This window comes from Chlamydotis macqueenii, chromosome 16 (assembly GCF_036417535.1).
Source record: "Chlamydotis macqueenii isolate bChlMac1 chromosome 16, bChlMac1.mat, whole genome shotgun sequence".
Lineage (NCBI taxonomy): Eukaryota > Metazoa > Chordata > Aves > Otidiformes > Otididae > Chlamydotis > Chlamydotis macqueenii.
Genome location: NC_141571.1, coordinates 15,059,911 through 15,084,687, shown reverse-complemented (window position 1 = coordinate 15,084,687; position 24,777 = coordinate 15,059,911). Strand labels below are relative to the sequence as shown.

At 43.4% G+C, this 24,777-nt stretch overlaps 1 protein-coding gene across 1 annotated transcript in view; it reads left to right on the top strand.

Annotated features, from left to right (window-relative positions):
- DNAJC5 (DnaJ heat shock protein family (Hsp40) member C5) overlaps positions 1-24,316 on the top strand; it is a 33,474-nt gene extending 9,158 nt beyond the window's left edge. The window contains exons 2-6 of the mRNA XM_086760576.1: positions 6,757-6,824; positions 11,770-11,906; positions 14,561-14,774; positions 16,414-16,585; positions 17,336-24,316. Coding sequence (XP_086616702.1) covers positions 11,800-11,906; positions 14,561-14,774; positions 16,414-16,585; positions 17,336-17,439 — 597 coding nt within the window. The 5' untranslated portion in view covers positions 6,757-6,824; positions 11,770-11,799 and the 3' untranslated portion in view covers positions 17,440-24,316. The remainder of the gene's footprint in view (positions 1-6,756; positions 6,825-11,769; positions 11,907-14,560; positions 14,775-16,413; positions 16,586-17,335) is intronic.
- The last annotated feature ends 461 nt before the right edge of the window (positions 24,317-24,777 follow it).

Below are 24,777 nucleotides of genomic sequence, written 5' to 3'. Positions count from 1 at the left end.
GGTTTTTACGGGAGAAAATGAAAGTGTTCTTTTCTCTGGCAGTTTCTGTGAGGAAGTGAAATAATGAAATAGTGAAGTCTCCTCCTCTCCACGAAAACTGGGGAAATACAGTTGAGCAATTAGGAGAAGAAAGGATTTTTAGAAATGCTTAACTTTTAAACTTTGCAAAAGGAAAAAAAAAACTAAAATCTTCACAACTTAATTGAGCGGATACCAGCGAGCGCTGCTTGAATAATGATGCATCGTTTCAGGCTGAGAGCACCTGATCAGATACAGGAGGTAAAGGGAAATCAGGGGAAGAAAGTTTCTTTTTCTGCCTGTGTTATTAAATAAATAAGCTTAATTTTTAGAGTAAAATCTTGTAGATTACTAAAAACTAATTCCCTTGTGAAACAGAAAGAAAGGCTTTTGATGTTACAGAGACAGTTACGTTGGATTCCTGGGGGTCGTACAAAGGCGTTTTAGCGTTTCTCTTCCTGAGCGAGGTGGCTTGGTGGGTGGTTGTTTCTAGAAACGTGGCTTTATAAATTCTGCTGTTTGGTTCTGCTTATTTTACTTTTTTATTCATAACTTTTGAAGAGGAAGATTTGTGTGCTTGGTGGATGAAGAGATAACTGTTAAAGAACTGAATGGCAGAGAATAATAACCTGAAAACAGGTGGAGTTTCTCAAAGGGAAACACCAGACTTGATCATTTTAGATCAGGTTGAAGATATGTTGTGAATTACCCTCTGCTGTTGGCACAGCCTGGTCTTCATTTTTGCATTTTTACCCATTAAAATAAACTATTCATTTCAAAGTCATTAACAAAAACTGTTCTTGATTGAAACTGCCACGAGTGTTTATTTGACAACAAAGCAATTCCCATACAAATTAGTTGTGAAAAAATAATTTTGGTCTACATTTTGCAATTTGTAAATCTATACTTTTACATGATTTACATTTCGAGGAGAGGGAAAACCCTTGTTTACCTTTTCATCTGCCTCCGCAATTGATAGCAAAAGAAGATAGAACTTTCTCTTTTTTTTTTCTCCATCTCCTGCTACTGTAGATGAGTACAGAGGGTAATCTTCCCTTGCCCTTCCAGATTAATTTCTGATAAATCTCTTTCTTTCCCTTTGCCGACCACTTTGTAATTCGCGAGATGGGCTCGTGTCTGGGAAGATCATTGCGTCATTTCTTTTGCCTCTCAAACTGCTTTATTTGACTTTTTTAGCTGTACTCTGTAACCTCACTTTGTTCCTTCTTTTTGACCACGCAAAAACTGCCTGTGCTGTGAAAAGGTGCTGCTTAGACCAGCCTTGTCCCCTTAACCTGTTGTTGGAGGTCTTTAGCTGTCCTGTGTTTATGGTACAGTTACTGCTTCGCGCAACAGGAGACTCATCCTGACCTACCGAAAGTGGCGAAGCGTTTGGAGCAGGCTGTCGAGAGGTTGGTGATCACGTTTTGACAATTGATCCCATTTGCTGAACTTTTTGTCACATGAGACAATAGACGTTTTTTCTTTTAGTGCTGTTTAAAAGCCTTTAATTGCCTTACCTACAGAACTGACATAGCAGTATAGATCCCATTTCTATGTGAGTAAACCCATCTATTTGTTCCAGTATTTGTCTCTCTTTTAAAGATTTAATACTTTGACTGTATTGGAATAGTCATTAGCAATATGATAATTTTTTCCCTTGCTATAGTTTATTCCACCCACCTAGCACAAATGAAACTGTGACTCTGCATTGATGCTTTTGAAGAAGTTTAAGATATTTCTTCTCTAGAAGAAATAAGTGGCAGCAGTATCACTCCACCCCCAGTAGTGAATGTTGGTAGTTTTCTGATTTGTTCCAGTGAACTTGCATGCTGTAAGTAGTTATAGCGATTCAAATGCTGCATAGATTTATATAGAGAAAGAATTAAGAGTAATAATGAGGCAAGCAAACAGAACTACTGTTTCTTCATAAATTTTTAAATAGCTGAGTAAGCAGATGTAGGGTTTTTATAGCCATATGCAGTTTGTGACACTTGCACTCTGCCATATAAACTACCGTAATGACATAAACAATAATTTAATTTTGCTGAAGGATTAAATAGGAGCAATGAAATCCTGAGTAGGGAATCTACTATAAAACCCAGGGTTTTAAAGCATAATTCTTTCAGTTGAGGAGAGGATAGCAAATGTGAATCTAATACTTTACATTTTTCCCCCCTGATATGGAAAACCTTCTTTAGTAGGTTTGAATCTTACTCTTGTGTAGGGTACAAGGTCACAAGTCTTTACAACAGGTTAGTCAATCAGACTTAAATGGCTAAATTTTAATCTGCTAAGCTTATTAGAGAAACAACACTTGTATCACTGTAGTTAAGTTTGCCACAAGTTTCAGTGTAACCTCTCTTCGGTCGTTACGTGACGGCTATTACATCAGTTTGGACTTGGCTTTAACAGAGAAGTTGTGTTGTTCCACATTTCATTTATTTAAAAGCTCTGTTTTTCTATTTTTTTTTTTTTAATAATCTCATACTGAGGAGTATCTAAGGAAGATTTTAGTCTGTCACTGTTGGACTATCTTCTGTTCCCAAGGCAAATGAATTTGGCCGTAGTGAGGTTCTTTTTTTCTGGGAGAACGATATATGCATTTGAATGAATTCCCTGGATACTAGGTTAGCTTTACGTCAGGGTTTTCACGTGTTAAAACAGAATTTTTTTTACGGATATGAAATTTCTCACGTGACCTTTAGCAAAAGGCTACAAGCTGAATAATAAAATTTGGCTAAAAGGCTTTTGTGCCGTGATATAAGAAGTAGAAGCAACACCAAAACGCTCCCTCTTGGATGCTTTAATGCAGTAGTAAATGTCAGTCAATTAACAAGTTAAAAATGACTGTGTCTAGGTGGCTAGGGGGGTGTTAATGAAGAGTGCTTTAAAGTAGTGGTAGTCTTCTGAGTGCACTTATTAGCCCGTTTGCTTTACCTTCAGCCTTTTCACGTAATTTTTCCAATACTGATTCATTTTGCAAGTGATGTGAGCAAGTAAGGATGGGGAATTAAAGACTTGAGAGTTTTTGTCTTTTTTTTTTAAATTTTATTTGCCTTAATTGCAGCATTATTTCTTTAAATGCTTGATAGCTGTGATACAGCTCATGAGCATGACAGAGATGGAGGGTATCCCAAAGACACTTACCTCTTTTTGTAACACTGTACAGAGCAGGATGGTGACAATTCAGTTCTGTTAACAGAGCTGTGAAATGAAAGTGGTCCTCCCGCATCTGTTAGCGGAGGTTAGGGTAGACAGAAGAAACAAATACACTTCTTATCAAAAAGGGGAGATGTGAGAGAGTCTCTGGTTTCTGTTAGGAAAAGGTAGTATGTAGCTCTCGGGCAGAGGAAGGAAAGGTACTGAGCGTATTTATGGTCACAGTATACGGGGAAAATGTAATATCAGGTAAATCGGATTCAAATTTGCAGGACAGATGAGGCTAGAAGAGCTGGTTTTGGTATGAGCCAAGATGTTTGAAAGACCAGGCAGACTTCCTAAGCGTATTTCTTCATTTGTGTTATAAAAATTATCACAATTTTAATGTGTTGCTGAGTTTAGTTTGCATTCATGTAGCTTTGCTTTTATCATCTTATCTTCATAATTTTTTAATCTTCTGATTTTCATACTTACATATGTATTCTCTGCCTCTTGACTTATTCCCTTTCCCAGGCTCTTTTTCTTTGAGTTTTTGTGTTTTTCAAAACTGAATAGCATCCGTTAATCTTGATTTTTAAACGCTTCCATTTCTTTTCTGGCAGCTGTGCTTTCATTTTCTCTCCTTTTGTTTGCATTGTGAATATGGTGTAGTAAGGAGGGGAGATATTTACAAGTAATTAGAAGCAGGATATTATGTGGAGCTCTGGGTCAGTAGATCTAGCCTGCTGAATAATGAGATTGGATGGGTAGATCAGAACATTCCTGAGTCACTAAATTGGAATTGCCAGTCGCAACAGAAACCGAGCGAGCGAAGCCCCAGGACGGTGTGCTGCGGATGGCTGCCGTGCTGGCAGGGAGCGTGCACGGGAGGATGCGGTGAGGAGGAGAGGATGCAAAATAGCTGGCACAGGTTTCTCGTGTACTTTGATTTTTATAAGAAGTAGTTTTCTTTGGAATTTGTTTTGGTCTTGTTCAGTTATTTCCAGATGTAAATCAGACTTTCTCCTGTTAATGAAACTTTGTATTGGCATAGTTGGAGACTGAGGAAAATATTGCTGCTTGTGTCCGTATTAAGATAAAAATACTTTTCTGTATGTTCTGTGTTCTGTACATGGCTAGATACTGTGTATGTGTGCTATAAAAAATAAAGACTTCTCTTCAGATGGAGTCTTGATGAGAGTCTAGCTGGCATCTTGTGTTTGAACTGTTTGAAGATTCCATCCACGCATCATTGTATTTTCATACTCACTGTATGCCAAATGCTGACTTTAGCAGGAGAGCTCATTTTGTCAAAGTGTAATCAAATCTCCTAAGTACATTTGGACTTTGCTTTCTTCTCCCGTTTCATTCACAGATTTCCAGCTGCGTGCATCCATAAACTGAGCATACTGTAGCTGCTTTTCAGTTTGACTGTCAACATTCCTGCAGCTTAGGTTGCTGTCTGAAACAGAAATAGCAGTAAATTTAAAGATGATCTTCATCTAGCTTCGAAGGCAGAGCTCATTGAGGGAAGAAAAATTATTGTGTATCTGCTAGCTAGAGATTGAAAGAGAAGATTTAGTGACCACATGCAGAAGTGGTGGACTCGTTTATCTGAGTAAGTCTGTTCTTAGGTTCACAAAATGGGACATTTTGCACCCAAGAGGTAGTCCACCCTTTAATATTGCACACACTCTTCTGAGCGGGAAAGTTTAAGTTCTGCCTGCAGCTTGTGCACTCCCTGCCTTTCATTTTTTTTTCAGGAAGAGTCCTTGACAGTATCTGTCAAATGAACTAAGCAGACCCAGCAACAGTCAGCTGGTTATTTACTTGTTGGTTGGTTCGTTCTTACTCGTTTATGGCTACGCTGCTAAGATCAAAGAGCTGCTTACAGCTTGCATGAAACAAATCCTGTGGTCAGTAGTGTCAACAGCCTCCCAGGTGCGTTCCCAGCGTCTCTGTTTGCCACACCAAAACCTGCAAGTTTGTGAAAGGTGTACTTTTTAATTGAACGGGGAGTTTATTTCTTAAGTGCGTTCAGAGCTTGTTCTTTGGAAACTGCTGGAAGCGTTTGGGCGATGATTAAGCCATGACTTGCTGGGTGAAAGCTGCACTGAAGTCCCACTCATGAAGTTTATTGTTCGGTAATCGAATGCATAAGTGACTTTGTGATTAGTGACATGGATTAGATGTATCCTGAACCTGCTTAATTGGAAAGATATTTTAATCTGTTGCCATGACTTTTCCCTGAATTTTTCCCTAGCATCAGCTGACATTTCCTAGGCTCCTGCTGTCCGTTCATTCTTATTTTTATGTGATCGGTCATCCGCAGCAAGACTTTGCCTTGACCACCAAAAGAAGGGGTTTCTGTTGTTGGGTCACCTCGGGTTCTCTTCCTCCTTGTACACTGATGCCAGGCTTGTTTCTCCTTTGGGTAATCTACTTGAGGACGAGGGAGTGTGAACATGATAAAACTGTGGTTTTCTTGATGGAAATTTGTCCTGGCAAAATGAGCTGGTGTTGCTCTACACTTTAAGGACGTGAACCGATTTTTAGAAATGGCACAGCGGCATTCAGCCACTCTGTGTGCACCTGCACATCTCCTTCATCTTAGTGGCAGTGCTGCTAGTAACTTGTGAAGAAAGGTGCTGTACCAACAATATTGCTTTTCCGTTGACATTTTTTACAAATTATGTTTATTTGTGGTGAAGGCATCCGGCATCTGAACGCCGCTAAACGTCCCTGGGCTGTTACAGAGACCTGCTCTGCTGTGGTTCGCCCTGCCCCGTGCCGTGCTCGGCCGCTCCCTCACAGGGCGGCAGGACAGGCTGCCTGCCCGCTTCTCGTGTGCCGGGGCTGGCGGTGCGCGGGATTAGCTAAGCTGCTTTAGCAGGCTCTCTCTAACAACATTACAGATTATCAAGACTTGAAAAACACGCTTCTCTTGTTTTAAGCACAGGTAGTTCACAAATGCCTAAGTCAAAAAAAGTCTAAAGTCTTACACAGATAATGGTTATTCCAGTTTTAGTGCGACTGGTGTCTTTATTTTAGGTAAGCGTGTCTTTCACAAGGTGAAATGTTTGGGAAAAAGAGTCTGAAGCTACAAGTAAATCTAAACTTGAATCTATACTTTAAAATATTTGCAACTTACTTTGACAGCTAATCAATTTTAAAGATAAATATTTACATTGCGGAGATTTTACTGTAGCGTAAAGTATTTCGGGTGGTAAAAACACTTGTGGTTTGTTCTGGACTTTCACATCAAGGTGGCGTTTGAGTGAAAGCATAATGAAAATACTTAAATGCAGGCTCTAAAACGTCCCCTCTGATGCCAGCTGGCCATGTCATAGGAAGGTGTGTGCCGGGTAAAGACGTCCAGGCTGCAGTATGCCTCCCCGCTGCTGGTGGCTTCAGTACTTACCGCGTTAAGTGACAATTCTATGAGCACAGAAGGTTTCATTTCTGTTATTTCACTTCCATCTTACCTTTAGCGTAATATGAAGGACTGTTGTAATAAAATGATGTGATGATAACTTTGCAATAAGCCCTCAACACGTAAGTTTGTGAACAAATAATTTGCTTTTGTTTTATCTTTAGGAGATTCAGTTTTAGAGGTGTGTGGAGGCTGTTACCACCTACCTTAGAATATTCAAACTAGATACCAGGTAAGTACTGTATTTTTTGGTTTCTTGTAGCTAAAAAAAAAAAAATAAATGCACTCATTTAAATGCAAAATAATGCTGAGAAAACAAAGTTAAAACTTTCTTACAGAAATCTCTTAGTACCTCACAAAGCCAAGCTTAAAACACTTTGTATTTTTCTTGATAGTACAATCTTGTACGTTTCTCTCCTCTCCCCTTTAAAAGTGATTTTTTTCCACTCTAGAAAAATACCAGATTGTGAGAGCGACTCTAAATGAATCTGAGACAGATGGACATGATGCGGAGGCCAGTGGTGCTATTTCGTTTTTGTCATAAATCAATATTTACTGAAGTGTTTCCTGGCTTGCTGTTTTTATTTAGACTTTTACTAGTAAATACAGGTTGAGATAGGACAATTTAGTTTAAGATAACACCTGTAGCTAGTTTGCACTGAAAGTCTTTGAAAAACTAGTAATCTTAAATTTAATTGACATTATATTTTACCACACAGTAACCAGAAATGATTTGCGGAATATAAATCTTTCCTAAAATTCTCCGGTGCTTCCTGAAGGTGCATAATAAAGCATCAACTAGACATAATTTTTGTAAGAGCTGGCAAAATATCACTTCCAAGCTAGGCTCTTTAATTGTCTGCTAATATGCTCTTAAAACTGTCACTGCAGAGGGCTTGCCAACGGTACAGGTGGTTTGTGCTCGGGACACGTGCAGGGTTGGTGCCTCGGTGGTGTTGGGCCGTGCTGGGACAGCAGCCTGCCTCTTCTTCTCCTTTCCAGCACTTCCAGCGGGGCTTTGAACTTGTCTTGTTTCTTATCTGCCCCTTTTGGGGATTTCTCTGTTCTCTGCATTACTGACAACGTATGGAAAGACTCGGGAATTGTTTTGTTCTTCTGCTTTTGACCAAACTCGTTGCAATTTGGATAAGAGAGTGTCCCTTAAGGTTAATGATTCTCCATTGTCCTGTGTCTGGTGGGTAAGTACCATTCACCATGTCAGGAGGTGGTGGATGTTGTCTGTTACAGCTGAGTTTCACTTTTTGGAACAACCGTTGACAGCCAGATTCCCCACATTGAAGACAGACACTTCACTAAAATTGTGAGCAGCACGTATTTAAAGGTCTGTGCGTTGGCGTGTACATTCACGGTGTGATTTTGGTTTTTCTTTTTTTAAGCTTATGAATGTACAAGTATTAAGGAAATTAAAATTGTGATGAAGATTGTACCCCAATGCCCTGCTGTAGTAGTATTTTTGAAGTTACCATTGTTTGGTATCCTCTGTCCCTTCTGATTTTTGTCAGTGGAGCTGAGCACCCACAATTCCTTTCAAAAGCAGTCTTTCCTCCAGTACGGAAACTAGAGTGAGTGGCTGTGCCTTTGTGACTTACGTGGGAAAATACACAACATTAACTGGAAATGTGAAAGGTGATATTTAGACAACTTGGTACGTCAGTTTTCAGAGGCTTGTTAATGAATTAATACTTAATGCTTCATCCTTGAAGTGCAATGAAAACTACCGTCGTTAGCCTGCTTTGGGATGCTGATAGCACTGAAATAGTGTCGGTACTGTCCGTCGAATTAGCTCCCCGTCACTGTATTGCTACAAGGCGGTTCTTTCTAGCAGGGGTCTGACTCCTGCGATTCAGTCTTGTTCCAAACATCTGCTCCCTGCCTGAGCAGTGTCGGTAACCTCTGCCCTCCGTCCTGCCGCACAGCCAGGCACGTTTTCTTGGAAAAGTTGGTACCCCCTCGCTGCCCCCTTCCCGTGAAATTCTTTGCAGCATCTTGCATCAGGGTCAGATGAAATTTTAGTTCTCCCTCCCTGCTTCTGGCCGTTTGATCTGCTGTCACCCTTTGTCATGCTGGCATTCATTGGGATGTTCTGTGAGTATTCGGTTCCCTAAACTGGCAGAGAACTACTCATTTTTCTTGGCTTTAATAACAGTTTGCCATTTTAATGAGTTAAGAACAGCTTATAAAAGGGTCAGCAGACCTAGCAGGTATCACCAGTTTCATGAAACTTGATAGGATTCTTTTGGCAACCTAAAAAGAAATCTAGTCTTAGGTTCAGTTTACCGCTGATGTATTTAAAATGTTAAAGCCGGCTTCCATATAACCTATCAGGTTTAATCTAAGCCTTTTCAGCAAGGCGGGACTAACTGTACTTACCTGGTTATGCTGACAGCAGTTGTGTTGTCACAACTAATGCAGGGCATTCTGGAACACAGATGGTTAAAACTGTGCTGTTTAATCCAGGGGATTACTTTTCTTCAGAGCCTTCAGAGAGAAACCTCTTCAGGGCATCCTGCTTGGTTAGAATGCGTAGCAGATGGCTTGCTGCTGCTGAATACCACACTTGTAAGAAGTACAGAGCAGCTTTCAGTCCTGTGAATTGGAGCCACTTGTAAAAACAGTGGGACAGATAGTAGCCTGGTTTGTGAAGTACTCCAAACTTAAATAACTTGCACCTTTATTGTCTGCTTCACATCTGAAGAGCCAAAGGCTGCATTCCTAGTAGTAGTACGCTTCTGTTCCCCTCAATAACAAGCTTCCCAGATGAATTCCCATTACCACCTCATCCTCCTCTCTCCTGCCAAGGCCGACGTGTCCATTTCATACCAGTTTTGAAAAACAGACACCCCATTACAGCGAACTCCAGATACCCTGAGATGTTCAGATCGAAGCAATTAAAGATTGCAGCAGTGTGGAATTTTATTCCTATGCCTGGCTTTATTCTTGACAGGCAGCCTGCAGACCGGTAGACATCGCCTGCATCAAATTTGAATTCGTTTTTATTAAACAAATTGGCCCTGATTTAACAGTGGAGATTTTGTTAAGCAGGACATAGTGTGTACCTGTGATCTGCAGCATCTGTGTGCCAAGGACGTGTGGGATTGATTTTAAAGGAAGCTTGTTCTGCCTAAATAGAGCTGCAGACACTTAAACAACACAAATGTTCATCGTGCCCTCAACGCTCCAGTTTGAGGGAATACCTTCAGAAGAGCTAAATTACCATGTAAAATCTCGAGCAGGGTGCTTCCCCCCCCCCCTTCCCCGCAAGTTCAGATTAATCCCATGGGTCCCTGGCAAAGAGCAGTAGCGGTAGACACGCTGCCCTTGGCTGGATGCTGCTGACGGGTGGCTGACGCGGTGGAGCTGTAGGAGAGTTTCCTAGGAGGGCTGCGGGATGCGGTGGTGGTCGAAGAGCAGAAGCTGCGCGGGGGAGCCAGGGCGGCGGTCGGAGCAGGCCTGTGCAATCAGCTAGATTACCAGATGGACGTCGGGATCATCAGTCGTTGACCTCAGCACGGGGACCGCTCGGGTGGAGGGGGCTGGGAGGCTGCGGCCAGGCTGACCGATAGCTGCGGATGGGGAAAAGGCTGTCTCAGGGGGTTGTGCCTCGTGTGTTCCTCCGTGGGGCGTTTCTTTTTGAAATATTTTTGTCATTTCACTGAATCAGATTGTGCCTGAATAAATGGATCAATTTTTTGAGTGCTGCAAGACACAATACATTTTTCCTCTCGCACGGAAACCTTTTGGTAGCTGAACAGTATCCTTTAAAAGAAAATAAAAGATTTTCTCTCCCTACCCACATATTCGCCTTCCAGATTTGGGGTGTATTTTGAATTCTTACCTAAAGCATTAGGGTTTACACTTCTTATTATTAATAATAATTTATAGCTTCCTTATTAGGTAACCTTTAATTAAACTTACCAGAGCTGCCAAAAGCTTCTAGAGGGAAATTAGATGAGAGTTTGCTAGTTTAGCTGGTGTATTCCAGTCCAGTCGAAGAAACTGGATGTAGTGCTCATCTAAAGCTGGAGAGGCCAAATGTAGTTAACAGTAGGCTCCGAGATGAGCAAGGAAGTTGTAAGGTCTCTGTCTGTGTCCTTGGCGCCCAGTCGCACCGGTACGAGCGTGACGATAGCCGTGTGTTGGTGCTAACAGACCTGTGGTTTTTGTGAAGCGTATCAACACTGACGTACCGAGAGCCAGGCAGTGCACGAGGCAGTGTCTGAAAGTATTTCTTTTAAACACTGAAGTTATTAACTTTGTTGTGTAAGATAAAGAGTTAAATTAGAAAAGTCTGGTGCTTTAAATATCTTTTTCAAAGACTACATAATCTGGTGTAGGCTAACTCTAATGACATAATCCAAAAATAGCCAATAGTCTCCTCTTCAGCGCTCATCCTCGCTGTGGTTCTGCAGCTGAAGAACGGCAAATGCTAATCTCCTCAGGATCTTAGAGGGCAGAACCGTATCTGTCCGTGGCGTGGCACAAGGGAGACCTCCAGGGCCTTTTGCATTTGAATGGGGAGCAGGAGGTTGATTCACGTTCAAGTAGCGTGACTGTAACTAGAATACATGTGAAATGTTTAATCCATGACTTTAAATTGAGAGGGGAGATCTCTGTGGGCAGGCATTCCCTCTTTCATAGGGGGATGCACAGGCGTAGTCAAACTGGAGTTTGTCAAAAGAATTCTGCTTGAGTTGGTGTCAGTGAGAGGATGGGAGGCTGGGGTTTTGGGAGGTGCGTGGAGGTTTGGGTGTTTTTTTTTTTTTTTTTTAGTGTAACAATGTCTGCTGTGCAAGTGTGGTGCAAAAAGGCAGCCTCAAGGTAATAGCAACCTACCTGTGGTCAAGTAGTGTTTATAGGTATTGTCACACGTCAATTATCTTAGTATCAAGACTAAGAAAGATGAAGTAGCTTAGGGGATATGTGAATCTAGGGTGCCTGGTGCTGTGCTGAAAATGCAGTAGTTGTTTTCACTGGTAGTTCACTGAGTTTTGTAACTTTTTAACTTCCACATATGTTAAGAGCCTTTTCTTTTCAAAGCACATATAAACTGTGTAAAAGATGAGTTTTCATGCAGAAACTCTGGATTCGAGACTGATGTTATTAAAGAGGTTGGTGTTCTTCTTTGTTTAAGCATTTCTTAATCTGTTTTTTGGCAGGGGCCGGTTCTCTCTTCAGGTTAGTTCAGGATGGCAGACCAGAGGCAACGTTCGCTCTCTACCTCTGGAGAATCGTTATACCACGTGCTAGGGTTGGACAAGAACGCCACTTCGGATGATATCAAAAAGTCATACAGGTAAAGGTTCAGGCTTTACGCGTGTTGCCCAATAGCACAAATAGCTTTAATTCAGAGTTCAACAGATGGAATATTTATGTATAGGCTCCAGTTGGTTTATTTAAACCTTTCGAAGAAAAACACATAAGAAAACCAGGTGAAAACATGGCTGATTCTTGCAAAAATTGGTGTGAAAACATGCCCAGGCTTTGTACATAAGTGCTGTTAAATTTTTATATCTAATTTCCAGTAAGTTAAATCGTCAAATATGTGGTGTAATTTGGAAAGGCCTTTATCTAAAGTTGAGCAGAGTTTAAGACAGTGTGATGAGTTCTTCGTGTTACGTAGTGTTGTGTCTGGCTCACAGAGACCACAGATGTGCCATGTTGCCCTTTTGTCCAGTTCTGGCTCAGTGAGGTATAGATTCAAAATGCAAGTACAGATGAAAACTGAGTATCGACAATGACTTTTTTTTTCCTAAAAATCCATTCAAAATGTCTTCTTCTATGTGGACCTACTATTTTTTAAAAGAAGGGGTTTTTTACTGTATTTAATTTCTTAGACACACAAAACGGCTTCAGATTGATCAAATAAAACCAAACAAACAAACAAAAAAATTGTGTAACATCCTGCTTTTCCACATTCCCCCAAAATCTGCTTAAATGCAGTTGCTTCTTCACCTTAAGCACGATTGTTTGACGAGTGGCAATGTATTTAACATTACACTAGGGGTCAGTAGTAGTCTTTACATGAGGATACTTTTTTCCGACTTTTTTTTTTTAGTCTTTAGCATTTGTGAACATCTTTTCTTTCAGAGTTACTTTTTAATATTGATGGCAACTACCCAGTGAAGTCCATGAATAAACTGGGTCCACAGATTCTCAAAAATTAGCTGTGTCTTCCCAACACCTTTAAACGGAAATTGGAATCAGAAATCTTCAAGCCTTAGCAACTGGAAAATAATTTTACCTTCTTGGGGGGAAAAACTGCAACAGTTTTTCCTTTAGAGGAACCACCCAGCTAGGTCCTAGGGTGAAATGTAGCTGCTTCATACTTACCTGAACTTTCATCTGATCTTGTTTCCTGTGCTGCTGTTTCGCAGAAGGAGGACTGACACCTCTTGCTTTCATTCCATTTGAACATCCTTTGCTGGCCTCTGGGCTGTGGGGTTTGTGTATGTGTAGGACATGGGAAATCTGAAATATTTATCTGTTGCAGCCTAGTAGTAGCTAAGCCCTTTCCAGGTTTATATAACTTCCCTCTGAGCATAAAAACTGTGATTATTTCAGTCCTCACAGCGTTAGTGGCGACGCTGGGTGTGATTTACCCAAGCAACATCATTTACAGTTTGAGTATCTCAAGTGCACACTCCATTTATTCTTTGAGTGCTGTGGTATCCTTGCATGCGTGTCCAAATGTGTGCTTGCACAAATCTTTATTTTATGTTTGTCTAAATATTTCCTCACTGCAGAGCAGTTGTGTAAACGTCTGCAGGCCTCTAGTGTATTTCTCAACGATGGGACTTTGTGGTAACGTTCTGTAGGAGGACAAGTGCCTTTTTTGGTGGAGGAGAGCTGTTAGTGTACAATTCTGTATCATTTTTCTACTTGGGAGCACGAACAGCAAACCAGCATTTTTTCTGATTGTAAGGAGGGGTTTGGCCAGTTATTTCTGCCGATTCCTGTAAATAGCCTGGGCCATGTCGGAACCAGCAAATTTAGCAATGCTTAATCTGATTTTTTTTTTTTTTTTTTTGTGCTGTGTTCCGACACCTCTGGGGGCTGTAGACTGCTGTCATTTAGTCGTAAGAGATCTAGCCTGATTAGGGGAGGTACGTTGTAATTTCCTGATATCTCGAAACTCTGAAGGTTTTTCTATTCTAGCAAGCCTTGAACTGAAAAGTACTTTGTTCCTACACAGGAATTGGTGAATTAACCACAAGTGATTGTCTGTTCTATTTCTGTGTTCAGGCACTGCAGATTAGCTGTGGCAGCTTGCTTTTATTTATTCTTTGGTACTACATCTGAGACTTGCGGGGTGTCTTTTTTTCTGTTAGCTTGGTCTTTGCTTCAGCAGGAGCAAAACTTGCTGGTGGAAATGGCTGGAGCTGAGTGGGAAAAGAGAGTGATGTTTTCTTTTCTTATCATACCTCTGGATTTTAATACAGATATACTTCTGAAAGAAGTACAGATATACTTCTTCCAGATGTAGCAGAGTAGTCCACTTAAACCTAAATTGTAGGAATTCTTCAAGCAAACCAGGTTGGCAGTATTCACCTCGGTGTAAAACGTTCAGAGCCATAGCCACGTATTTATAAATATAGATGATGATTTATTTTCTTCAATGTCTCTTTTTTTTTTTTTTTTTTTTCCAACGGATTTCTGAGGGCCAAATCCGGCAGTTTGAAGTCAATCCTGTGAATGAAGCTAGATGCTGCTGTAGCCTTTTGTTATAATCTAGAGAAGAATCACCAGGGAAGTTGAATCACCTCCAGTTGGAGGAAACCAACTGGAACTTGAAAGTCTCCCTGGAGTTACAAGCTATGGACTTGAGAAAAAAAAAAAAAACAAAAAAAAACCCAAACAAAAAAACCCAAGAACTCAATCCAGTTTTTAATCTATAACGATCTCTTCTTTTTTTTTTTTTTCTTTTTTTTTTCTTTCTTCTTTCTGCAGGAAACTTGCATTGAAATATCATCCTGATAAAAACCCTGATAATCCAGAGGCCGCAGAAAAATTTAAAGAGATCAATAATGCACACGCAATATTGACCGATGCCACAAAGCGGAACATTTATGATAAGTATGGTTCTCTGGGCCTGTACGTAGCAGAACAGTTTGGTGAAGAAAATGTGAACACGTACTTCGTGCTATCCAGCTGGTGGGCAAAGGTAAGCGAAAGCACAAGGGGAAGTTACTTGGGATTGCCATTTAAAACTGTTACAAAGCTCCGTTTGATAATTGTGCTTGGTTTTGCTTTTGGAAATTGATGAATCTCTGACTATTGGTAATTTACCCTTCTCTTACTGCTTTGTAGTCTCTAGTTCAGAAGTATTTTTCTATTATCTTTCAGTGGTGTGGGCCTGGTAAGAAAGACTTACGTTACTAAGACAAGCTTGGACACTTGTAAAAGCGGCAAGGGTTTGGGGGATGTTCTCTTTGGCAACATCTGCTGAATGATGTTACAAAAACAGTTCTGACTGAGCTTGAGCTCACACGGGAGAGCCTGTTTGGATGTGTGCTTTCAAACTTCCTGGATGAATGGCATTTCTTCAACTCTTCTCTGGTTTGAGAGACTCCAGGTTATTTGTTCACATGCCCATCCTTGGGGTTTTTTTTTTGTGCAGGAGAGAAGAGTACCAGCAGCACACCAAAATTGCACTGCAGGCTTATGTTTCCTCACAAATACTTTCAAACAGCTTTTTGCGTGCACTGCGTGCGTGCAGTAGATGTAATAATTATTGTATAGACTTCTTCTGGAGTCTGCTGCCAGTACCAAGGAATTACCGTATCTTACTGGACTCAAATAGTTTTTAAGTGTAACAGGCTTCTACCTTTTTAAGTAATACATTTTAAAATCACCACATTTACTCAAAAGTGCAAAAAACCTATACTTTGCGCAAAACCCGTTTTTGATACTGAAATTGTCCAGCCTTCTGCATTTCAGAGTTCATGTGATTGCAGTCTGCGTGCAGTCACATGAGCTCCCTCAGCTCATGTGATAATGTAATAAGAAAGACACAGCGTGACCGACTGTGAAGCTGTAACTGCACCAACTTACTTATTGAGTGACATGATGTTGTTAATGGCGCTTTATGGCTGATTAAAACCTCTTCCTAGTCCTGGCGTTTCGTTTCATGGGTTCATTTTTCTGCCCTTTGCCAGCATTGTCTCCGTCTCTTGATTCTCCTGCAGTAAGAGAATAGGAATATCACCGTGCTGGTTTTAAAATTGTTTTTTCAAAGAATTACACAGTGACCTGTATGAAGATTTTAATTTTGCCGGCTGTCACTGCGATAAGCACCCGGCAGACTTGGTTAGCTGTTTGTTGCCCTGCTCCTGTATTACAGCCATGCCTACAGCCTTGGGTCGATCAAAGTCCCAGCTGCAGGGACATCATGACCTGTACATCAGCTAGCTAGCATAAGTCTTTCCCAGGGTTATTTATGCAATTTACAATCTGTCCTAAACTATTGTACCTCTGGATTTTCATACAGATATGCCTCTTAGACCTCTGTCTTCTTCCGGATGTAGCAGAGTAGTCCACTTAAACCTAAATTGTAGGAGTTCTTCAAGTAAAGCAGGTTGACAGTGTTCACCTCAGTGTAAACATGTTGAGAGCCGTAGCCAGTTTTGCACGTATTTGCGAATATATCTTGGTGATGAAGTGCAAAACTGTGGCTAGCAAGTTCTGTCTCTACATTGCTGTAGTTTTGGTCTCTGGTTTCCCTATCTGAGTCTCACAAACCACCACTAGTCACGGCGTGGTAGGCGCAGGTTATGAATATTTCTGTCTTCTGTCCCCTGCAGGCCTTGTTCGTGTTCTGTGGGCTCATCACAGGCTGCTATTGCTGTTGCTGTCTGTGCTGCTGCTGTAATTGCTGCTGCGGGAAGTGTAAACCTAAACCTCCTGAAGGTGAAGAGCAGGAATACTACGTCTCTCCAGAGGACCTGGAGGCACAGTTGCAGTCAGATGAAAGGGGTAGGTAAAAATGCTGCGAGGTTTCGAGAATGACCACCGGTCTCTGACTGAGCGCTCGGTGTGTGGGTTAGGGAGCAGCGCTTGCGCTGTAGAGATCAGCGCAGGTCTCGGGTTGTAGATAGCGGTGAGGAAGGACTTGTGGCACAAGAGTTAGGTGGGTAACGCTGACGCCGGAGATACAGTTGCTGAAAACTCCTGGAGAGTCTTTATTGAACGTGGAGTCAGCTTCAGAGCAGTAGGTCATTTAGCTTCCTTCCCACGTCGCTGGAGAAATGTACCAGCCAGACACGTGTGATTCCAGAACTGGGGCTCTCTTACCCCAAAAGGATGGGGAGCGTCAAGGCAGTTTCGTTAACTGCATCGGGCGTGAAGGAAAGAGGACCGCTACCCTACTAGCCGTATCTACCAATGTCTATGAAGGCATAACGCTGTTTCTGTAGAATTGAACAGACCATTTAAAAAAATTGTAGCGCCTTGCGTGCGCTCTGATCGTGTTGTAAACGGGCATTGCTGAATGGTGGGTGCGGATCAGCTGCCCTCGCATGAAGAAGGAAATAGATTAAATGTTCCACGCGTGCTTGGGTCGAATGGGTGTGCAGAATGAAAACCGGTAAATTAACATCCTGCGCGTAGAGGAGCGTAAAATGGTGTTGTCGGCGTGTTGTAGGGAGATGTAACTTATGCTTACCAAAACATACGATGCTGGTTTTTTCCCCTTGGTGTGCTAAGCGTTTTGTCTTCCCTTTTCAGAGGCCTCAGACGCACCTATTGTGATACAGCCAGCATCCGCCACAGAGACGACTCAGCTCACAGCTGACTCTCACCCCAGCTACCACACTGATGGATTTAATTAAGTTAAGGAAACACTTGTAATTAGAATGGATAACAAAAAAAATACATGGCCAACTCAACACTAGAACCATGAACATTAGAAGTAGAGAATGGGGAGGGGGAATAATTCTGCCACAGTAAGAAGGCAGCTTTCCAACCTGCCGAAAATATTTTGTAATCCCTTCAGCCTTTTGTCACCTTTCAGTGTCGTATCTTGATGATACGTGAAGTGCTGTAGCATGCAGTATTTAAAGCAGTTTAGCTACGGTCTTATTTGTTTCCTTTTTTTTTTCCTTGTTTTTTTTTATAGCATGTACGGAGTTATGTTAAATGTCTGTGGTGTAATGTATTGAGTTGTCACAATATAAGTGTGATGGAGACATTCTGCATTTTAAGCAGTGGTACTGGCCTAAAAATGAGATTTAAAAAGTTTCACGAAAGTCACTATTCTTCCATACATCTGAGCTGTCAAAGACCTTTTAAAAGTTCATGATTTTCATTTGAGTGCAACAAACCAATTCTTTTATTCCCCCTTCTATTCCTGCGTTGTTATCTGAGCAAGTTTACAAAGCCAAAAACCAAAAAACGCCAGTCCTGTAGAGCTGGAGTTCTCTATAATGCTGGTTTTCAGCTTAAATAAATCTACCTTGAAAAATAAAAAGAGAGAGTTTCCAATCTTTGGACAGTAAATTGATGAACAGCTCTTTGTGTAAGGCGATCTTCAGTGACAACGTAACCGCAAACTGTAGATTGTCACAAAACTGACTGTGAATGGGCTTATGTGGTGGTGGTGGTGGGATTTTAACTGCAAGCACCGGTCTGTGTTGGTTTGAGTTCAGTCACTTTCCTGAAATGCTAAAGACCAAACAGTGCAGCTTTTTTGAATACGTGAGAATCTTAAAGTGAAACTGGTTAACTGGTTTTCACTGGGCAAGTGAGTAAAACGCAGACAGTATGTGACAGTGTAAATGTTGGGAAAAAAAAATGATTTTAAGAAATTTGTTCTAATAATTTGAGATTCTAACAGACAAATGAAGTATTATATGTCTTTTTAAAAAGCTTTTATAGTATACTAGCCCTTTAATTTTCTCATGAACATCTTTGTGGAGTACTGAAATGGCTTTTTAAGAACAAAATACCTTTGTGTTCCTGTTGTATAATTTGCACATTGTCTTGCATTTAGACTTGTTTACACCGGTGTTTTTCTTTTACTCAGAACAACTACGAGGAAACCATTGAAGGGTTTCCTGTACTGTTTTGAAACCAAATCATGTTTGGATACTGCTCTAGAAACTGTGGTTTATTGAGATTTACCTGTTAAAAAGCATTTTAGGCAGCTGCTGAATTGCTGGTATGTTTTGTTGTTAATAATCTAGCTTTAGAGGAGATGGAGTCAGGATCCAGAACAGCTACCGGAAGACCTACACTTGGCACTTTGAGCAGTTAGTTACAGCCTCTTCAGTTTTGATCTTCGTGGTTTTGTATCACAACCCCTCTACTGTCCTTTTCGTCCCCGTCTCCCCTTCTCATTTCTCACCTATTTCTGCTGAGAGGCTGTTTACAGCCTTCCGCCCGGTGTTTGCTCTGAAGGTGTTTCGTGCTGCTCTTTACAAGATCCAGGCGTTCCTTTTGAGCGGGGTAAAGCGCTGTTGGGCTGTAAGAAAACCATCCGAAAAGGAAGGGGACTCTCCTGCCAGGGAATTGTTCTGGATGTATTTTCACGCTGTCTTGGCCTGAGCTGGAAATGATGGAGCACATAAAACCTGACGTGAAACTGTGTTAAACGCGCTGGCTGGAAGAGAATGTTGTTAACGTGGTCTCAGTGCTGAGTGAGGGATGTTTGCAAAATCAGACTTTCGCGTATTTGTTGCCTGCATGTGAGCTCGTCGCAAACAAGCATGCTTGTGCTACCACATCAGGCCCCGAAAATTCAAAAAGAAATGTTACTGTTAGTTAACTGGCTAGATTTCAGTAGCACGCTTGTTAAATCATTTCTTCCTCATCGATAGTCCTGTTAGACCTGAGACTCCTGAGACTTGGTGGTCTTCTGAGAGCTACTTTTAACTTTGTCTGTCTGGAAGACTCTCTTGAGCGGCCTGGAGAACAGTCGTATGTGATTGGGCTTGAGGTCCTTGTTTCATTAAAGTCTTTGCTTGACCCCTTGGAATGAAAAGCAGTTTTTTTAGGCTTAAAAAATAACATCACGTGGCTGTCCTTGTAGATTTAGCCTGAAGCCTGTTCTTGATGTTGAATTGTACGCGGGAATATGCTTGAATGTCTGCAGGCTGCCTCCCCTCCAAACGCACCGGTGAAAATTGCCCGTGTCTGTGCGAATTACGTTCTTGGTAAAAAAGGTGAAGCGTTCCGGGGGGTGTTTGGCTTTGTAAATGAGTGTAGTTGGTCAGAGTGACCCGGTTTGGCGAGGAAGAGGCTGTTTCCCTGTGCGCTGGTTTGCCATGCTCCATGTTCACCTCAACGGGTGACACAAAGCCAGATCCTGGATGTTGGAGGCTGCTTGTTGGTGTTACTTGTGAATAACGCTCAATTCCCTAACCCCTCTGGGCTGCCTCACTGAACTGGAAAAGCTGGTGGGAGGTTGTGGCTGCGGGGTGGTGTGTAACGCGCCTGGAGTTACTCCGCAGGCTCGGACATCGGAACCGAAACGTGGGCAGCAAATGAGGATGAGAGGCGATGCCGGTATCCGTGTTTCACGCTGCTTGGGAAAAGATGACATCAGGATGGACTTGCTGTTTTAGTTCTTCGTGTAGCAAGGCGCGAGTTTGAGAGAGAGACTGCTTTCCTTTCAGCTGTGCCTGTGGGTGGTGTGTGAACGGTAAATCAGTCTGTGTGCTGTTATCTGCCAGAACGATGCGTCAGATGCTCTGAGGGAAACTACTCCGAGATCCCAGTTACAGGGAATGAGGGGAAAACGCATTTTTAGATGAATATTCATGGGTTTTGAAACAATTTTAAGTTTGCCCACGTTACTCTATAATCTCTGAATTCAAGATTATTGTATATTAATATAGTTCATCTTGAACTATTTAAAAAGGTGTTGACGTGGCTTCTTTAAAACAAAAATTGTGTAATTGGAAGATAAGTAGGTTAATGCCCGCTTTTTTTATGCTCTTGTAGGTAGGGTGCAGGAGTGTCCTGGGCTCTAACACGAGCTGCACTTCAAAATGGCCAAGTTGCACCCTAGTGAATGCAAAATTGCGTAGGAAATAAGGATGATCTGGTGCAGGAGATCACTCAGCAGCGTGAGCTGCAGCGTCCCCGCCGGAGCTGCAGCAGCGTAGCGTTGCAGGCGCTGCAGCCCGTTACCTGGCTTACATGCAGAATGTTTCCTTCCAAAACTAAACCTGAGCACTGTTGATCTCTGTTCAGCACATTGCCAGAATTAAAACTTGAGTTTTGATGATGATTATTTTTTTTAAAGTTGTATCATTTTTTTTTACGAGTTGCCTGAGACCTCTGTTTCAGCAGTTTGGCCGCCTCCGTCTAGCTCGTCGAACCTCTTCCGCACCAATTTTCTCAGCACTTGTAGCTCCTCCTGGTGAGGAAGAGTATCGGGGAGAATCTGATCTGGAGAGCTTCCGCGGGCTGCTGTTAAGGACCACTGATTTTATTCCTGAGCTGTGTTGCGTGGAGAGCCCTCCGTAGCTTGGGGTGAGTAGGGAAGCTCCTGCCTCGCCACGGGGCTCGGGTACTGTCCCTCCTGCCCGCGGCAGAGCTGCTGGAGAGGGCGGCGGTGCCGGACCTGCCGCGCCCCGTCCTCCTGGGGATGGGGAGATCCCCAACGCACTGTAGTACAAGGAATTGTACGCTTCACTTGAAGTGAATGAAGGGGCATTGCACCCGTTAAATGCCAGTTTCGTTTTGTTAGTGATGTTTGTAGGAAATTCTTAAATATTTATCTGTATATACATTTGTTTCTGTCAGCCTCAGTGGTGTCCGATGGGGTGTAGATTTCTGCTGATTCCACGCCGTCATGTTTTAGAGCCATGTTACCTTTTTAGTCTTATTTTTAAATTTGTAATATTTTTAAACTGCTTTAGATATTAGTGCTCATAGTGTTCTCAAAATGTGACGCTCTTCGGGGTTTGGGTGAGCACGGCCTGAACAGAAAGACCTGCTGAGGAAGAGGGCTGGGGCACGGCACGGAGGAATACCGAGTTCGGTTTGCAAAACCCTTCCTGTCAGCCGACAAACGCTGCGGGTGTAACCAGGGCAGAGCCTGACAGCAGAGATATTCCTGTCCCGCCTCTCAGGCGGTTGCGTTGTGTGGTGTGGAGGGACACCAGGGTGCTTTTGGGGGGCTCTGTCAGAGGGTTCGTACCGTATGCACTCCTCGAGAGAGGTGCCCGCTTTTCTCGGCGCGTTTCTGCCCTTTGTCTGCCCATTGCCCCTCGGTCTTCTTGACGTTTCCCGGTAATTTAGGGGACGCGTTTGGGCTGCGGGTTTTTCCTACCCAGTGCAACTGGACATCGGCGTCGCATTTAACAGGAGGCTCTTGCAGGGCGGTCAGGGAGGCTTGTGCAGCCCCCGCCTCGTGTTAATGATTCTGGATGCCGATTAAATACGCGTTAATCGTAGAGCACTGAAACGTAACCCCCCAGTACAGGTGTGTATCGTGTAAGGTCGGTATAAACTTAACTTGCTTAATCATTTGCTGCCGCTTCTCCCTATCGTAGTGGAAATCATCTAGTTTGTAGCGTATCATTACACCGACAACTGCTTAAAATCCCTTGAAAGAAACGTACGTGATAGCTAACAAAGTGGCAGGAAATTGGTCAGTGCTGGAGTCCTGCGAGGAGCGGGCTCTGCTCCACGTGCTGCGATGGGAGGCTTACGTGCTGTCTGGGACTCGCCACGGCCGAAATTCCCTTTTCCTTCCAAGAAGATGCTTTCTTTATGAGGAGAAACCGTGTGAGGGAAGCTGTCTGTCTGACATTTGCACAAGCCAAATGCCATATGTCTGGAAGACAAACCTTTGTTTGGAAATCAGATGCCAACGTTACGTGCAGAGTTAATTTTGTTGTTAAAAGGATAGATGCTGGGAATTCCTGGTGGTTATATATATATGTATATGTATAGAGGAAGCTCTTATATAAAATGGCCGTTCGCTCTCGAGTGCTGTCGTCGTCTCTGCTCCCTTTCCCCCGCAGCCAGCTGTACGGGTGTCCTCTCGCAGTCTGCGAGCAGTTGCTTGTCATCCCCTTCCGAAAATCTAACGATCCACTTGAATTGTGCAAGCTGCCCCTTGTCCCAGCCCCTCCGGCCGGAGCTGGGCTTTGCCGACTCCAGCTTTCCTTCAGAGGAAGGCGGGCAAACCCAACGGCAGCGAGGGCAAGGGGCCAGCTCTGCAATGACTTGGCCTTGTGCGGGCTGGCGCGCGGGGCGTTTTCACCGCGGTCGACGCGCTCATCGCTAGAGGCGTGGTAGAACGCGTTGATTCGGGTTTTTTTTTCCTTACACTCCTTTTCACCGTGTTGTGCTCTCACAGAGCGAGGCCCAAACCCGCGCTGTTGGCTTTGGGTTGCCGCGTCACGTGTGTGTATGTATGTATATATGCACATATGTATATATTTATACCACAGGTGTGCCCGTCGTGCTTGCTGCTGTTTTTTCTTTGGTGGTTAAACCGTGAAATTTGGCTCAAAGTACTGCCATGAACTCTCAGCCAGAGAAGCGGAAGGCATGAGTTTTGTGTGTCCGGACTTGTGCTTTCGCCTTTCGGCTGCAGGAAAAACCCAGACAAGATCTGTCAGGTGAAATGGCTGTGAAGGAAGGGCTGGAAGGGTCCTGTTGTGTAAATAAAAGCGTAGTACAAGCAGCAGAGCTGTGCTGTTGGCAAAGGAAAAGCAGTCTTCTGCTCCCAGAGCCACCCCTCCTTGCTCGAGTGAATTTCCCCTTGAATAACGTGGCGTGTTCGCACAGCCCGGTCCCGTCACTCGAACCGCAGCGCTGGCAGGTTGGGTGTGTAAAGACCTGGAGCTACTGCGACTCGTAAAACTGGAGTTAGGCAGGATCTGTGTAATGGCCCGACGACTGCGGCCGGCGTACGCGTGAGTACCGCCAAATCGCTTCTGGGCCTTCCGTTCCGGGGCTGACGCACGAAACACCGGGATTTCTGCTTCGCGGCAGAAATGGGGGAATACTGGGGGGGTTCCCGCATCTTTCACCCGTTTGAAGTTCTGTTTGCGTCCGTCACGGTGGATGAACTCGGTGGTTTGCCCAGTCCCAAAAACTCCATGTTTCTCCGCTGGGATGCGCGCGGCCTGAGCCGATCGCTGTCCTTCCTTCCGCTCCTCCCCACCTTCGCCTGCTTTCCTGGGGCCGGGTGCGGATGGCTTGGTTTGTGTCGTCACCGGCATCCGAGGCGGTTTGTTTTCATTTTGCGTGTGAGCAAGGCCCTGAACGAGGTAATTCATCACGGGGTGAGGCCTGAGGGAGCTGAGGGCGCCGGGAGAGCGCGCGTTTCGCATTTGCACTGCACTTCACCTGGGGCGGGGCGGGGTGGGGGGGAGCCCATCTTTACGAAAAGAAAAAAAAAAATTGTAAAAAAAAAAACAAAACAAAAAAACCAAACGAAACCAAACCCCAACAAACCGCAATCGAAGTATAGATGCATCTGAAAAGCAAGGATGATATAGACATATCTATATTTTGTTATGTTAAAGGACCATACTTGGGATTGTATGTCATAGATGTGGCTGTCCGTGGAGTGTAACGCTCGATACTACTGAGCTCCTGTACATACGCGCCGTTACCGCAGGAGGAGTTATTTTCTGTTCTAGCATGGTGATTTGTGTATTGTATGTCTGAATATAAACTAAAATAAAGATTGCTAAGTTATCTGAAACCACTGTTGTAAAATAAATGTTTTCAAGGCAGAAACGCGCGTCGGGTTTTTCTTTCTGCGCGCGAGAGGAAGGGTCCGAGCGGCCCGCTGCTGCCGGGTCCTGCGGGGAGTTGGGGGGGTCCTGTGCCACGAGGGGCGTGTTGGGGGGGGGTCTCCTGTCCCCTGGCCGGGCGCAGCGAGGTGCCCGGCACCTCCTCAGCTCTGCATGTGGATGGAGGCTGGGTCCCTGCGGCAGGGACTGCGACTGCTCCCTTCTTGCACCCGCCGAGGCATCCTCTGCGTTTTTGGGGCGTTAAAGGCCAAAGATGTTTATCTGACAGGTTATTTGGGGTGTAAATTCAAGTTACAGTCGCCAGGCGGTGCGAGAAATGATTGCAGGGGCTGGCTGCTGCGGCCTTGGTGCAGTCAAAATAACCTCTTCCAAAGAAGCTGCTGATGTTGGAGATGTTTTGCCCCCGGTGTTGCCCCTGTTGTTGGTGCAGAGACAGAAGCAAAG